At 63.7% G+C, this 14145-nt stretch overlaps 4 protein-coding genes across 8 annotated transcripts; 3 read left to right on the top strand and 1 right to left on the bottom strand.

The window, feature by feature from the left end:
- Positions 1-118: 118 nt before the first annotated feature.
- VEGFB (vascular endothelial growth factor B) lies at positions 119-4425 on the top strand. 3 transcript variants are annotated; one of them, XM_054697494.1, is made up of 7 exons: positions 347-440; positions 946-988; positions 1264-1460; positions 1607-1680; positions 1867-1902; positions 2133-2368; positions 2942-4425. In XM_054697494.1, exons 1-6 carry the CDS (start codon positions 381-383, stop codon positions 2344-2346), a joined length of 624 nt encoding a protein of 207 aa, XP_054553469.1. In that variant the 5' UTR covers positions 347-380; the 3' UTR covers positions 2347-2368; positions 2942-4425. The 3 variants fall into 3 exon arrangements, with proteins under 3 accessions (XP_054553470.1, XP_054553469.1, XP_037373563.1); XM_037517666.2 differs by having other exon boundaries at positions 378-440; positions 2234-2368; XM_054697495.1 differs by lacking the exon at positions 2942-4425 and having other exon boundaries at positions 119-440; positions 2133-2371.
- A 733-nt stretch (positions 4426-5158) lies between these two features.
- Positions 5159-7870, top strand: FKBP2 (FKBP prolyl isomerase 2). 3 transcript variants are annotated; one of them, XM_037517663.2, is made up of 7 exons: positions 5189-5214; positions 6277-6295; positions 6465-6633; positions 6958-7070; positions 7186-7232; positions 7583-7618; positions 7704-7870. In XM_037517663.2, exons 3-7 carry the CDS (start codon positions 6469-6471, stop codon positions 7763-7765), a joined length of 423 nt encoding a protein of 140 aa, XP_037373560.1. In that variant the 5' UTR covers positions 5189-5214; positions 6277-6295; positions 6465-6468; the 3' UTR covers positions 7766-7870. The 3 variants fall into 3 exon arrangements, with proteins under 3 accessions (XP_037373562.1, XP_037373560.1, XP_037373561.1); XM_037517665.2 differs by lacking the exon at positions 6277-6295 and having other exon boundaries at positions 5159-5214; XM_037517664.2 differs by lacking the exons at positions 5189-5214; positions 6277-6295 and adding an exon at positions 5713-5744.
- LOC119250025 (translation initiation factor IF-2) lies at positions 5262-6270 on the top strand. The gene is given in 2 exon segments (XM_037517660.1): positions 5262-5891; positions 5894-6270. Coding segments are annotated over 2 exon segments (795 nt in total). The 5' UTR covers positions 5262-5362; the 3' UTR covers positions 6160-6270.
- A 338-nt stretch (positions 7871-8208) lies between the features above and the next one.
- PPP1R14B (protein phosphatase 1 regulatory inhibitor subunit 14B) lies at positions 8209-10574 on the bottom strand. The gene is made up of 4 exons (XM_037517662.2): positions 10062-10574; positions 8919-9002; positions 8639-8671; positions 8209-8553 (listed from the first exon to the last, which is right to left on the bottom strand). Exons 1-4 carry the CDS (start codon positions 10320-10322, stop codon positions 8485-8487), a joined length of 447 nt encoding a protein of 148 aa, XP_037373559.1. The 5' UTR covers positions 10323-10574; the 3' UTR covers positions 8209-8484.
- Between the last annotated feature and the right edge of the window lie 3571 nt (positions 10575-14145).

Below are 14145 nucleotides of genomic sequence, written 5' to 3'. Positions count from 1 at the left end.
GCCCGCCGGCGGCCTCGCCCCCCCGCCCCGCCCCCGCCCCGCGGCCCGGTGGGGAGCGCGTGTCTGGGTCACATGAGCCGCCCGCCCGCTAGCCCGGACCCGGCCCCCCGCCGCCCCCGCCGTCCCCGCCGCCGCCGCTGCCCGCCGCCGCCACCGGCCGCCCGCCCGCCGGCCTCCTCCGGCTGCTGCTGCCGCCGCTGCGCTGCGCTGCGCTGCCTGCGCCCAGGGCTCGGGAGGGGGCCGCGGAGGAGCCGCCCCCCGCGCCCGGCCCCCGCCCGCCGCGCCCGGGCCCGCGCCATGGGGCTCTGGCTGCCGCCGCCCCCCGCACCCCCAGGCTAGGGCGATGCGGGCGCCCCCGGCGCGCGGCCCCCGCGGGCACCATGAGCCCCCTGCTCCGCCGCCTGCTGCTGCTCGCGCTCCTGCAGCTGGCCCCCGCCCAGGTACGTGCGTCCCCGCCAGCCCGCCCGCCCGCCGTGCCCTCTCAAGGTTGGCGGAAGTGGGGAGGCCTCGGCCGAGGGGATCTGGGGGTCTGGCCATAGCGGCGTCTGGGCGGCCGGCCCGGGCATCCCCCGGGAGGTGCCCGCCAGCCCAGCCCCGGGGCCACTCCCCCGCCCCACCCCGTCCCCTGGGCGCAGCTGGGGGCGGAGCCTCCTCGGTGCCCGCTGGACCTGGTTCAGCGCCCACTGTGCCCCCTACTGACCTGGGACCCTCAGGCTTGGAGAGTCCACACCACTGGCAGAGCGCCCCTGGCCAGCTGGGGCCAGGGCAGGTCCCAGGTGGGCAGGAGAGGACAGGTAAAGCTAGAGTGGCCCCGAGAACACAGCAAGCTGGAAGAATGTCAGAGAGGAGGTGAAGCCTCCTGATCTCAAGGGCAGAGCCCTGGGGCAGCGACAGGGCCAGCCCTTTCAATAGTGCACCTTGGTCCAGGTCTCTCCTCTCCCACAGGCCCCTGTCTCCCAGCCTGAGAGCCCTGGTCACCAGAAGAAAGGTAACAGTAACAACTTGGTACTAGCTTTGCCGGCTCCTTGTGTCCCCTGGTTCCTTGTGTCTTACCACCTGTAAGATCATCACTGTAACAGGCAGGCTGCTATTCTGCCCATTTCACAGGAGAGGAAATTGAGGCAGGGGGTTCTGGGTGAACGGGCAGTGGAAGACAGATGGGGAGGGCAGAAGGGGGGCTAGTGGAGTGTGGCTGCGGGCATTCAGGAGGGCCGCTGGGTGCAGAGCTAGGGGATCTAGTTAACCTCACCCCTCTGCCCCCAGTGGTGTCATGGATAGATGTGTATGCGCGTGCCACCTGTCAGCCACGGGAGGTGGTGGTGCCCCTGACTGTGGAGCTCATGGGCACCATGGCCAAACAACTGGTGCCCAGCTGTGTGACCTTACAGCGCTGCGGTGGCTGCTGCCCTGACGACGGCCTGGAGTGCGTGCCCACTGGGCAGCACCAGGTCCGAATGCAGGTATGGGGGCAGGTGGCCTGTGCCCAGGGGGAGGGGAGGGTGGATTGCTGGCATCTGGGGGCCCAGGGTCTGGTCACCAAATTCCTATCTGGTGGGTGAGCGTTCCCTCTCTCCCTCACTGTCTCTGTCCCTGTTTTCCGGAGCAGATTCTCATGATCCGGTACCCAAGCAGTCAGCTCGGGGAGATGTCCCTGGAAGAACACAGCCAATGTGAATGCAGGTGCCAGCCAGGCCCCACTTCTGAGCTTCCAGAGAACAAGCTTTGGGGGTGCTGGGCGTGGTGGCACCCTCAGTGGGGACCAGGTCTCTGAGAGTAGAGCCTGGGTGCCTGCAGGGATCTGAGGCAGGAGAGTGGCTTTCCTGATCTTCCTCCTCCTTGTCTCTGTCTGTCTCTCTTACTTTTCAGACCAAAAAAAAAAGAGAGTGCTGTGAAGTCAGACAGGTGAGTCTCAGCCTCTGCTGAGGTGGGTCAGAGCCCAGGCCCAGTGCCCGGGATGTAGGGCGTGAGTGGGGCAGGGGGTGTAAGTGTGCCAGGCGGCGTCGATGCCCTCCTCTCTTTTCCCACTCATGTCCCCTCTTCTCTTCTCCCCTGCTCCCTGAGAGCTCTCCTCTGACCCCAGCTCCTGGGAAGACTCTTCCTTCCCGGCCCAGACATGTCGCTTCTCCTCCTAGGGCTTCCACTCCCCGCCACCGTCCCCAGCCCCGCTCCGTTCCGGGCTGGGACTCTGCCCCCGGAGCACCCTCCCCAGCTGACATCACCCATCCCACTCCAGCCCCAGGCCCCTCTGCCCACGCTGCGCCCAGCGCCGCCAGCGCCCTGACCCCAGGACCTGCCAATGCCGCTGCCGACGCCGCAGCTTCCTCCGTTGCCAAGGGCGGGGCTTAGAGCTCAACCCAGACACCTGCAGGTGAGTGGTCAGGGCTGCCTTGGTTTGGGAAGGCATCTCGGCCCTGTCCTGGAGCAGGTCCAGGGTGAGCCTGCCAGTGGGAGGAGCGCCAGGGAAGGGGGAGCTGTTGAATGAACGTGTTGGACAAATATTTACCAAGCGTCTGCTGGCACTGGGAGCGGCGGAAATGAGGCTGACGGTCTCACGGGAGCAGGCCGAGGACATGCCAGCAGAGGCTGTCAGGACGGTGGGAAGGCACCTGACATCGTTCCGAGGTCAGCAGTGTCCTAGAGGAGATGACATCCACCTGGAGTCGAAATGAGAGCGACGGTGTTCCAATCTGCAACGCTCTGGGCCTTCCCAGATGCCCCTGTGGTAGAAATTTCCCCACCTGTGAGCTCTGAGCGGCCAGGGGATGCAGAGGAACCCCGGCCGCCCTTATCCTGCTCACCACCCTTCCTGCCACAGGGAGTCCAAAGAGGCTTCCTGGCAGGGTAGGAGGGAATGGGCTTCACAGAAGGTAACAAGGAGGTGATTTAGAGGAGCTGAGGCTGGGCTGCACCAGCACAAACACAGCGCCTCCTCCCCACTCAGGTGCCGGAAGCTGCGAAGGTGACACACTGCTTCTCAGATGCCTCCCAGGCCATGGCCCAGAGGGGACAAGAGGGCCGCCTGGTGAGAAGAGCCCAGCCCCAAGACCTCAACCTGGGCAGAAGTTGCTCTAGGACCTGGGCCTGTCAGGGGGCTTTCCTGCCACCCCTGTGCCTCTCCACGGCTGCCATTCAACAGGGTGGGAGCAGCTGGTCGAGGAGACTGAGGCGGCAGGCGGGGTCACGTACCAGCGTGGGAAAAGGTCTGGCTCAGTTCCTAAGCACCCTGTGCGAGTGAGCGTCTCACACCCGCTCCCCCTCTGCTTGCTGAGAAGAGCCTGATCCGCTGAAAATCTTGGGCTCGGGGACAAGAACTGTTGACTCCCAACCCTGATAAAGAGATGGAAGGAGCTGTCCCGGCTTGTGTCACTCTGTTGCTGTCCCTGCTGGCTGGTTTGGGCGTGAATGCCTGCGTCACACTGCACCGCCTCCTCCCAAGCCGGGGAGATGGAGGCAACCAGGCCCCGGGCCCCACACCAGGTCCCAGATGGAGCCAAAAGCCATGTATTCTTCACATACATGACTGTCAGGGCTTGGTGAGTCCCTGCCACCCCGCTCCTCACAAGCTCCTCCTCCTGGAAGGAGACAACCTGCTGCAGTCAATGAGCTTGAGGTGGCACCAGATTTGCTGAATGACCTTGGCGGTCACCCCTTGCTTTCTGAGTTTTCATACTGTGCGTGGAGGGAACAGATGACTGCTGTGTTCTGGGCTCTGGGGCTCTGGGCAGTTTGCATCTGTCTCCATATAAAAGGACACCCCTCTACCCTGCCTGGCAGCACTGTCTGCTGCTTTTTGCTCCCTTAGCTGAACACTAATGTGACACACCTGCCCTAGTCCCACCTCACTCCCATCTCCCTGCGAGGCAAGTGCCCAAGGTCTGTGGCTGGTGGGCATGATGTGGGAGACAGGCCCTTCCTGACCCAACCATAGATTTCTCCACCTTTCCCTCCCTTGCACCTTGGGCACCCCTCCTCAGCGTCTGTGCTTGAGACTCTCCTGACCTTTGGCCAGCACTAGCTCGGAAGCTGGACCTCTGCCCGCAGTCACCAGGGTCCCTGGGGCTGAGTGGTGAGGGGGTGGAACAAAAGCCAACCTTGAGCACCAGTGTTTTGTCCTTCTGAGGCAGGAAAATCGGGCAGAGTTTACCCCAAAGCAGCTACCTTAAGTGAGGCTTTCTCTGGCGTGTTCAGTTGGAGGGGTTGGTAGGTCCCAAGCAAGCGCGGGGTTACAACACAAGAGACAGTTCCTGATTGTGATTACTATTTTCAAATCTCAGTCATGCCATTAGTGATCATGTCACAGCCCAAAGAGAACAGGACAGTTGAGGATCGGGGGCCCCACAGCTGCCACCTCGCGGCCCACTGAGCCGCGGGACATGCAAAATACATCATATGCACATCCTCCCCGCGTGCTCTTCTGAGGTCAGCAGAAACTCTCTTTTTTTTCTTTCCAAAAGAGGAAAGAGGTTCAGAAAGGCTGATTGACCTGGGGATTTGACCTTACAGCGACTGTCTCCCCAACACTCAGCTGAGCTTTAGCTGCTTTCCAACTGCAGAGTGACTACTTCGATTGACAGATATTTCCTGGGCATTGCTGGGTGCTGCGGCGCCCGAAGAAACAGGCTGAGGCAGGCCTGGAAGGGGAGAGAGACAAGGAGGGCGTTCGCTGTGAGCCTGGCCTGGTGCTTTGCTCATCGCAGCAATCCTACAGGGGTCTTTGGGGTGGGTGTTGCAGGACGTCCTAAAAAGGGAACTTGCTCAAGGTCACACAGCTGGTCAGAGGCCGAGACCGGATTCGAACCCAAGGCTCACCCTGGAGCCCAGGCTCTCTCCCAGCCACTAACTGGGGACGCAGAAGAGGCCCAGGTGCAAAGGGGAGCGCTGGGGGTGAGACGGGGGGCGACGTAAAATGGCGCCCCAAGACCCCCTCCGGGAACCCGCGCCCGCCTGACCTTAATTTCACCCCGCCCGGAAGTGCCTTCAGCCCTTTCGGAAGTCACTTTCACCTAACCTCGAGAACGGCCACTCCGCCGGAAGTGACGCGATCACGCGGTCCCCGGGCGGGGCCGGGGAAGAAGCCGCCGCGCGAGCATGTGGCAGCGGGTTCCGCGCCGGCCAATGAGGGCGGGCGGCGTGGCCCGGCCTGGCAGCCGCGGTGACGCGCCTGCGCAGAGGCGGCGGCGCGGCTGGGGTGGACTCCGGGGGCGCGGCGAGGAGGTGAGCGGGGGCCACAGCCCGGGCTGGGGGGACCCGGGGTGCGAGAGGGCAGGCTGGATCAGGCCGGGCAGGAGCGGACTGGGGTTCCGAGTGTCATCGAGGGATAGGTTGCGAGGAAATTGGGAGTTGGGGTCGCAGCTGCCTGGGGATGCCGCAGGGGGAGGGTTCTCACGCTGCACGGGGCGGAGCCCCGGCGCTCGGGGCGGGACGTGGGGCCGAGAGGGGCGGGGCCTCTGAGCTGGTGCCTGGGGAAGGCGGAGCTCCCGCGCCGGGGGCGGGGCCAGGGCTGGTAGGGGGCGGGGCCTGGCCCCTGGGGGCGGGGCGGCAGCGAGAGGAAGGCGGGGCCTCGGGTTTGGCGACCAAGGGGGCCGGGCCCCAGGCGCCGGGGGCGGGGCTTCGGCCGGAGGGCGGCGGCGTTGCCGCTCAGGAGAAGGGGTCCAGGCCTGCCGGGGGCGGGGCTCCGGGGCCAGGGGCGGAACTGCGCCCTCGAAAGGGCGGGGCCAGGGAGCCTAGCGAAGGGGCAGGCCCAGGTAATGGCCCGGGGCGTCCACGCGGGGGCGGCCTCCGTGGTGGGCGGGCCTGGGGGCGCGCGAGGCCGAGAACTCCCCCGGGGGAGGTGGTGTGGGTGGAACGCGCCAGGCGGCCACCCGACGCGGGGCCGGTCTGGGTGCCCCGGAGACCCCGAGGGCTCAGAGCTGGGGCGGCGCCCCGGGCGGAGGCGCAGGACCGGCCTGGGGAGTGCCCCCCGAGGACCGGGGCTCCCCAGAACCACCCAGTGGCGATGTGTGGGTGCCTCGGGGCCGGCCCCCTGCAACGACCGCAGATGTGTGGGTGTGCTGGGCGGGAGGCAACTGGGTGTGGCGCGAGTGGGGCCGCCCAGTCGGGGCAACTGCTGTGCAGTCAGATAGGGTCTGGACTTTGCGTAAAGGGACGGGTGGGAACTGAAAAGTGGAGCTGGGCACCGGGAGGGAATGAAGGTCTGGGAGTGAGCAAAGGGGCGGGGCCCTGGCTGCTGTGGCCTCCCCTGACTCCCTCCCCTCGCTGCTGGGGTCCTCGGGCAAGCCCCCTTCTCACTGGACTGGTAAGTGTGGCCGTGGAGCCCGGTGGAGGGGGTGGTGACCCGGGACGAGGGGATCCCCAGGGGTAGGCAAGGTACAATGGGGAGGAATCCTCCTGGCACCTGTGTTCCATGACATGCAACCTCTGCGCCCCCCCCCCATTGGTTGGCGGGTCGGGGTCTGTTCCCGCAGAGACATGAGGCTGAGCTGGATCCTGACAGTACTGACCATCTGCCTGAGCGCCCTGGCTACGCCTGCGGGGGCAGAGGGCAAAAGAAAATTGCAGATCGGGGTCAAGAAGAGGGTGGACCACTGCCCCATCAAATCGAGAAAGGGTGATGTCCTGCACATGCACTACACGGTGGGTGAAGGGGAGGGGCTTTGAGGTGGGGGGGGCTTCCGGGGACCAGAAAGGGCTTGGGAACCAGGTTCCTCTGCCACAAGGTGGATGCCCTTGAGCAAGTTCTGCTCCTTTTACCGGTTTTCATGGTTCTATACCTTGCTCTTCACAACTTCTCAGATAGACATCAGCAAGCAATGACAATGTACTGTGCTGCTACCTGACTGTCCCTTTCTAGGACTATGGCTGCCGTTTAGGGGCGGGGGAACAGCTTGATGCAAGCAAAATGGGGGACATGTATCAGAGCGGACCCTCCTCCTCACTGGCCTTCCCATGATCCCACAGGGGAAGCTGGAAGATGGGACGGAGTTTGACAGCAGCCTGCCCCAGAACCAGCCCTTTGTCTTCTCCCTGGGCACTGGCCAGGTCATCAAGGGCTGGGACCAGGGGCTGCTGGGGTGAGTCTTGGGGCCGTCGCTGGGGTCCAGAAGGTGAACTGTGGGCGACAAGCCTCAGGGCTGGGTGGCAGGGAGCCTCGGTGCTGTCATGTGCTGAACACATGTTGTCCTGCAGGATGTGCGAGGGGGAAAAGCGGAAGCTGGTGATCCCATCAGAACTGGGTAAGAGGCCCTTCCGGAGCAGGGATAGGGGAGTTGAGGGCATGTGTCAGGGCAGTGCAGGCTGACTCATCTGTATTGGTCTCCACCTCATCCATTCATTATAGTACATGCTCTTCCCAGTCTAGCTGTGTCTGGCAGAGGCCAATACCAGGCAGCTAGGACTCCTAGGGCACTTGGGTCTAGTGCCCCCCTCTGCCCTCTGCTAGGCCTTTGGCAGCCCCCCGACCCCTTATGACACCTTCTCCATTTCTGACTTTGCTGTGGAAATGGGAGAGGCCTGGCTGCAGCTTAGATGTCTGCAGAACATCTCTTTGACCACCGCTCACTGTTTCTTTGTGCATCTCCAACAGGGTACGGCGAGCGGGGAGCTCCCCCAAAGATTCCAGGTAATATGCTTCCTGTCCCCCCCTCCTGCACCCATCCCGCCCCCTCGTGGCCCCAGTTCTCACTCTGACCCCACTTCTCCTGCAGGTGGTGCAACTTTGGTGTTCGAGGTGGAGCTGCTCAAAATCGAGCGCCGTTCAGAACTGTAGCCAAACCGGGGAGGGGCAGTGTAGAGGCCCCCATCAGGGACCAGACTGTTTAAAAAGAAAAAAACCTTAAAAACCCATGGAGTGAGCCTGTGTTTGTTTGTGGGCCCCGAGAGATTTAGAAACCATAGCTCAGTGCCCCCCACCCCTCTCCTTCCTGGCTGCAGAGCCTTGGGGGTCTAGGCTCAATGGCAGAGGTCTCAATGGCCAGGCCCTGGGTGGCGTGGTGGCTGCTAACCAGTGGGAGAAAGGAGTGTTTCTGCCTACCAACAGCACTCCCTCCCCCGCCAGCTCCCCAGCCACTTAGGCTCCTGGTCTGGGAGCCAGCACTGGGCTATCGCCATGGCTACGTGGCCCTTAGGAAGGCCTGCGGTCACCTGGGGAGAAGCTGAGCTGGCAGCAGTTGTGAAGCAGTGTGGCCCCCCAAAAGAGACCAGCAAAGTCTGTTAGCTGCACCAAAGGCATATCCTAGCTTTATTAAAGGGCCCGCGCCGCAGAGTCAATATAAAAACACAAAAAGTCCCATCAGTTTAATAACAATAAAAAACCCCAAAAATGGAAAACTTGTAGGGGCAGGGAAAGAGGCCCCTGGGCCAGGGGCATGAGGAGCCCTGCTCACGGCACCAGGCCTGGCCGCAGGGCTCCCTGGTATTGCTGTTGCTATGAGGTTGGGGGGCAGCGATTGTCCTCTGGGAGCCACCGTTCGCCTGGGTCGAGGACCCTTACTTCTTCTGGGGTGTGCTCAGCTTCTGCATGCCCCGGATTTTGTCCAACAGGCCAGAGATGAAGGCCTGCATGGGAGGGAGGATATTAGGGAGATCAGACCCCAAGGTGAAGGGGAGTCGCGTTCACCCACCCTCTGGGAAAGCCACTTACCTCAGTGGGTTTGTAACAGTCAACCAGCAGCTCCTAGCGGGCGGAAAATAATGACTGTGAGTTCTCAGGAACAGAAACTACGGTTCATCTACACTTCCAAGGGACTGGGGCCTCACAGCAGATAGGCAAGCACCAGTAACCCCATTTAACAGAGGCGGAAGCTGAGGCCCAAGGTCACAGTGGAGGCGGAAGCTGAGGCCCAAGGTCACAGTGCTCGATGACTAGGGCAGTGCTTACCCCAGGGGGGATGTGCCTCCTGGCAGCCCCCACCACCCCTCACCTTGACCCTGGCAGCCCGGGTATCGTCACTCTCCATGTCCAGGAGCTCATCCACATCTATCTCCAGCTCCGGGATCTCCTCTTCCTGGGGAGGATGTGGGGGGAAGAGAAAGAGAAGGACCCGAGTTGAGAGGGTGTGAGGAGCTCTCCAGCTAAGGCCCTGCCCTGCTGCAGAAAGAGCCACCAGCCCTCTCTGCCCAGCAGACAGTGGCAGCTGCTCTGAGAAAGAAAACAGATCAGGTCTGTGCCAAGGCAAACTGCCCGATGCAGGGAAGCTTCCCGTCTCTGCCAGTGAGCACCCGGGGTGCCAGACAGGGCTAGACAGCTAGGGCTGGGGCCCCTGCAGATGTCTTCCCCAATTCCAGGCCCCCCATCTCAATCAGCACAGGTGGAGCCAGCTGTCCCAGCTCCTCACAGCCCCTTCCCCTCCCCCAAACACCTGTCACAGCTTCCCCAGAATGAGGAGGAAGCCAAGGGTGAGGGGTCAGTGGGAAGAACCCAGGCCTGGTAAAGGGGAAACAAAGAGCCCATGCTTTGCTGAGGGAGGGGATGCCCACCTCCCGGCCTTCCCGGGAAGCGTCTCTCCAGTCCGAAGCCAGCTGCATTCCTGGGTAGGCAGCACAGGGCAAACCCTCTCCTCCACCCTGCCCCCCGGGGCCTGAGTCACTATTTGAGCAAGGAAGGAGTCATGGGGTGGAGAACCAGAACCCAAAGAGCGGGCTAGACAGCTCCCACGCCAGGGTGATGGCGCACTCGGGCCAGGCCAGCAGGACCGCTGGACCCTCTAAGCCCCCTACCAAGCATGCTCAGGCCTTTCAACCGGCCAAGCCAGCGGGTCCTGGAAAGGCAGCTTAGACCTCCCCCCGCGGTCGGCCGGGCTGGCTGCCGGTCCTCGGCAGGGCAGTCCCTCCAGGCCGCCAGAGACCCCGAGCTGGCCCCGGGGAGCGGCGTGAAGGAGGCAGCGCGGCAGACAGTGACTTCGGCGAGACAAGGAAGAGCACGCGCTGGGGGCGGGGAGCCCGGGAGGGCAGCGCGCGCAAGCGGGGCTCCCGTCGACTTCGGGTGACAGGCGGCGCAAGGTGGGGCTCCGGGCGGCCCAACTTGGGACGAATTCTCGGGCGCCGGCGCGGAGCGGGGAACACACCTGGCAGTCGTAGAGGCGCGTGAGCTGCTCCAGGATCCACTCCTCCAGGTTGAGGCGCTTCCGCAGCTCCTTGCGGTCGTACTTGACCGTGACCTTCCCCTGGCGCCGCACGGGGCCCTCGTCGTCCGCGCCGCCCGGGCCCTCCCCCGCCGCCCCGGGCGGGCTCTGAAAGTAGACGCGGGGCCCTGGGCCGCCGCCGCCGCCGGGCCCGGGGGCCGGGGCCGCCAACGCCGCGCCCCCCGCGGGGCCGCTGTCCGCCATGGCGGCCGCCGGGGCCACGTGCGCCCGCGGGGCCCCTCCCTGCGCCGCCGCCTCCGGGCCGCCCGCCGGCCGGCTCCGGCCGGGGCTCGGGTTAGCGCGTGGGGTCGGCTCCGCGCGGCGCAGCGGCGAGGGCGGCGGCGGGGGCGCCCGGGGGCAGCTGCAGCATGCGGAGCCCCCGGGCCTGCTGGCCGCGCCCCGCCCCCTCCCCGCGATCCGCCCGCCCTTTGTCCCCCGCGGCCGCCGCCCGAGCCGCTCGCTGTGTCTCGCGCCGCCCCGCCCCGGCCACGCCCCCTTAAAGGGCCCGGCCCGCCGCGGCCCCGCCCCCGCCCGCGCGGGCTGTCGGGGGCCGTCGGGGGCTCCCGCCCGCCCCGCCGCCTCTGCCCGCGGCCGCCGCGGCCGGGGCGTGCGCTCCCGCCGGGACCCGAGGTCTGGCCTCACTGAAGTGGAAACAGGGGCGTTTGGGATGACGGGCAGTGACCATCAGCCGCAGGGCGGGGGTCCCGAGGGGAGGCCGGGGCACCCCGACGCCGGGTCTTCCGGCTCCCCGCGGCGGGGGCGAGCAGGCTTCGCGCGGACACGTGGACCGGGCTCCCGGGGCTGAAGAGTGAAGAAGACGGGCCCGAGCTGCCCCGGTGCCGGGCGCCACGCTGGGCGGGCCCCGCGCCCCTCGTGGCGGGGATCGGGGTCGAGGGCGAACAGAGCCGCCCGGCGGGCAGCGGCGCCGGACCCCAGGCGGCCACCGCCCACCGGCCAAAATGGCGGCGGGGCGGAATTCTGGGAAATGTAGTTCGCGGGTCTGGCCCCGCGTGGCCGCCCTGCCCCGCCGCGGGGTCCTCCCCGCGAAGCGCAGAATTTGTTTGGGGCGCCCTCCAAGGCCTGGCCTCGACAGCGGCGGTCTTCGGCCCCCCGCGACCTCTGTGCAGGTGAGGAGAGTCAGGCGCAAAGAGCAGGGAAGTTGGGGAGCCAGCGCTCACGATATGAAAATAATAACAGCCGACCCACAAAGGGCATTTAATGAGTAGGTTCCACAATGTCGGTTCCGGCACCGAGGCCCCGCTTGTGCTCTCCTGCGATCCTCCCCCGCCGCTCCTTCTGGCGTTCAGATCCCGGAGGCGCCTTTACCTGGCCCCCCTCCCTCAGATCACACATCTCGTCCCCGCGCCCCATTTGGTCTTCTGTATCTTTAAATAGCCTCATCCATTTGTTCGTTGTCTCCCACTTCAAACCTGAGCTCCGCCAGGCAGAGACCTGTCCCAGCCCAGCTGACTGCTGTTGCCCAGGGTTGGGTCCCCCTGCACAGCCTCAAACCCACAGGAATTGGGTAAATTACCTGACTCTGGCTGAACTCACAGCACCCAGGTCAGACTCTAGGCGCTGGAGGTGACTGAATGAAAGAATGAATGGCTTCCTCCGTGCCTCCATTTTCTCAGCAGGTGGTGGCGAAGATTAAATAGGAAAATGCAAGGCGGGGTCAGTGATTGAACCACAAAGTTAATGAAGTCACAAGATAGAGCTGGAGCTCAGACCGTGAACCCACCCCCCCCCACCCTTATGCAAAGTCTATTCATTACCCCCACCACCCATGCTGAAGGTAGTGCAGCTCCTCTGGGGTGCTTCCACAGGCGCCAGGCTCACCCCTTGCCAGCAGGGTCTGAGGGTCTGGTGGTTTGGGGAGCAGTGTTAGCGCCAGCCTCTCTGGATGCGGGAGAAGCCCAGGGCCCAGAGAGCGGTTGAGACTGGCCCAAAGTCACACAGCTGATGCCGCAGCCAAACTGCAACCCAGGCCTTTAGGCTTACCCCGCAGTCGAGAAGAGAGGATCAGAAGGCAGAGCCCGGGAAAGGTGTGTGGAAGGGGGAGGTGGGCCTCTTGCTGAGGAACCTAGGTTGGGAGCAGCTTATGGGGCTCAGTCCAGGCCAGGTAGAGCAAGCTGATGACTCTTCCACCCCAGCCTTCCTTCTGGCCTTAGCCTTTCTTCAGTCAGCCTATCCCTTCTTTTCCACCAAGGGCTGACCCTTGTTCCTGCAGATTAAGCAGGACCCACCCTTTACACTGGGAAAGGCCTGGGCTCTGAGCCTGGCCTGATATGAGGAGCAATTTACCCGTTAAATTCCCCACCACACCCCACCTCACCCCAGCAGCAGGTCTGTTCTTTCTGAACCAGAGCACTGGTTTGGGTCTTGAGTGGGCTCATAATTGAGGGGGTGATACCTCAACAGCCCCTAACGTCTGAGAGCTCGCTGTGGGGAGGGGGCCCAACTGCCCATGAGGATCTGGTTGCCAGCCCTTCTTAGCCCCCCAGATGCGGTGACCCTGAGCATTGACCTTCCTGCTCTCCTCTCTTCAGGGCTGGTGTGAACACTTCATCATGTCCAAATTTCAGGGTTCTCGGTGGAGTTCTCTGGAAGGAGCCAGGGATTCTCTTTCTGATTTTCCCACTTTCCACTTCCCATGGCACCACTGGGGCACTTCCCGATTCCTGGGGCCTACCAGTTAGGTCCGTTCCCGTGGCCACCCACCCTGAAAGAGTGGTGCAGATGGCCAAGCAGGCCTGCAGTTTTCCTGGAGGGCAAGGCCTGGGTTTGAATCCCATAGACTGAGCGGCCTGGACAAGCCCTTACCCGCCTTCAGGCTCCTTAAGGGGGCCCTACCATGACCTGCAGTGGGGAGGCCCCCCACCCAGAGCTCGTTGCTCCAGGATCACATCCCTGCTCTTGAGCTCTTGTCTGAACCCCACTGGGACTGGAGCTCCTGATGCTTCTCATCCTTGCCAGCCCCACCCCTCCCGGGGTCCCAACCCTCCTCTGCTGGAGTTCAGCTAAGGCTGTTTTTAATGCCTCCTTGAAGCAGAGGCCCTGAGAGGGTCCCGTGGGCCATGATCGCTCCCTTAATCGAGGGTAGAGGCCGGAAAGTCTGCCTTCCTTCCACCATTACTGCTTGCCGAGAAACCCTATTACCAAGCCTGGGAGAAAGTGTCCTAGGAGGAGGGAGTCCTCTAATGGCGGCTGCCCTGGCCTCCAGGGACATGGGGGTGGGGGGAGAAGGGAGAAGGCTCAAGCTCAGGACACAGGCTCCTATGCTGTCTGCCAGGCAGCTGCTGCCCAGCACATCTGTGACTACCACCCTGTCCAAGGGGCAAGGCCCAGGGTTCTGGCCCCACAGCTCAGGCCCTGCTAGCCCCGGCTCTGCTCCTCTGCCAACTGTCTGTGCCCTTTCCTTCTACATCCTGAGGTCCCCACAGCCTGCTAGCTCCTCCAGAGGGGTAGCTGCCTGTAGCCAGGGGTCATCTGGTAGCCATTTGCTTATTTCTCACTCACACACACACACACACACACACACACACACACACTTCCAGCTCTGGACAAGGTGAGTAGGGCCCAGCTAGACCTAGGCTCTGTGGCAGCTCTCGTGAGAGGATATGGGTCACAAATCCTGTCCCCCTTTGTGTCTTTAAGGACTAGGAATGGAGGCAGGATATGAACTGGCCTTCAAGTCCTCCTACATGAGGTTGTGTGACCCTGGGCAAGTCTCAACCCCTCTCTGGGCCTCCACGGGAGATAATAATCCCAGCCCACAGGGCCTTGACCAGATAAGGAGATTCCTTAGGTGAAAGTTGAGGATCAACAAGAACTGTGATGGACAAAGCCCAGCGGGGCTCTCCCTGGGGGTCTGAGAGCCCCCGGCCAAGGGGCCTGCAGGGCCAGTTCCTCCTTGCCTGACCCCTCCTCCCCTAGAATCAGCTCCATCTTTTCTGGGTTTCTAGGTGACTTGGCTGGCCCCTCTGGATGAGTTCTACTTTAAACCTGCTGCTGTTACTGCCTCTGT

This window comes from Talpa occidentalis, unplaced genomic scaffold, assembly GCF_014898055.3.
Source record: "Talpa occidentalis isolate TD23 unplaced genomic scaffold, MPIMG_talOcc4v2.1 talOcc4.17, whole genome shotgun sequence".
In the NCBI taxonomy this organism is placed as follows: domain Eukaryota; kingdom Metazoa; phylum Chordata; class Mammalia; order Eulipotyphla; family Talpidae; genus Talpa; species Talpa occidentalis.
The sequence above is the reverse complement of the archived record's forward strand: the minus strand, read 5'-3'. Positions and strand labels throughout refer to the sequence as shown.

Bases quoted from the DNA above. Each gene is read 5' to 3' on its own strand.
- VEGFB (XM_054697494.1), top strand. From the start codon at position 381: ATGAGCCCCCTGCTCCGCCGCCTGCTGCTGCTCGCGCTCCTGCAGCTG. The intron at 989-1,263 runs GTAACAGTAACA...CTCTGCCCCCAG, and splicing joins CCCTGGTCACCAGAAGAAAG to TGGTGTCATGGATAGATGTG. The intron at 1,903-2,132 runs GTGAGTCTCAGC...TTCTCCTCCTAG, and splicing joins AGTGCTGTGAAGTCAGACAG to GGCTTCCACTCCCCGCCACC.
- FKBP2 (XM_037517665.2), top strand. From the start codon at position 6,469: ATGAGGCTGAGCTGGATCCTGACAGTACTGACCATCTGCCTGAGCGCC. The intron at 7,071-7,185 runs GTGAGTCTTGGG...GTTGTCCTGCAG, and splicing joins TGGGACCAGGGGCTGCTGGG to GATGTGCGAGGGGGAAAAGC. The intron at 7,233-7,582 runs GTAAGAGGCCCT...CATCTCCAACAG, and splicing joins GGTGATCCCATCAGAACTGG to GGTACGGCGAGCGGGGAGCT.
- PPP1R14B (XM_037517662.2), bottom strand. From the start codon at position 10,322: ATGGCGGACAGCGGCCCCGCGGGGGGCGCGGCGTTGGCGGCCCCGGCC. The intron at 9,003-10,061 runs GTGTGTTCCCCG...CATCCTCCCCAG, and splicing joins CGCGCCTCTACGACTGCCAG to GAAGAGGAGATCCCGGAGCT. The intron at 8,554-8,638 runs GTAAGTGGCTTT...CCTCCCATGCAG, and splicing joins ACTGTTACAAACCCACTGAG to GCCTTCATCTCTGGCCTGTT.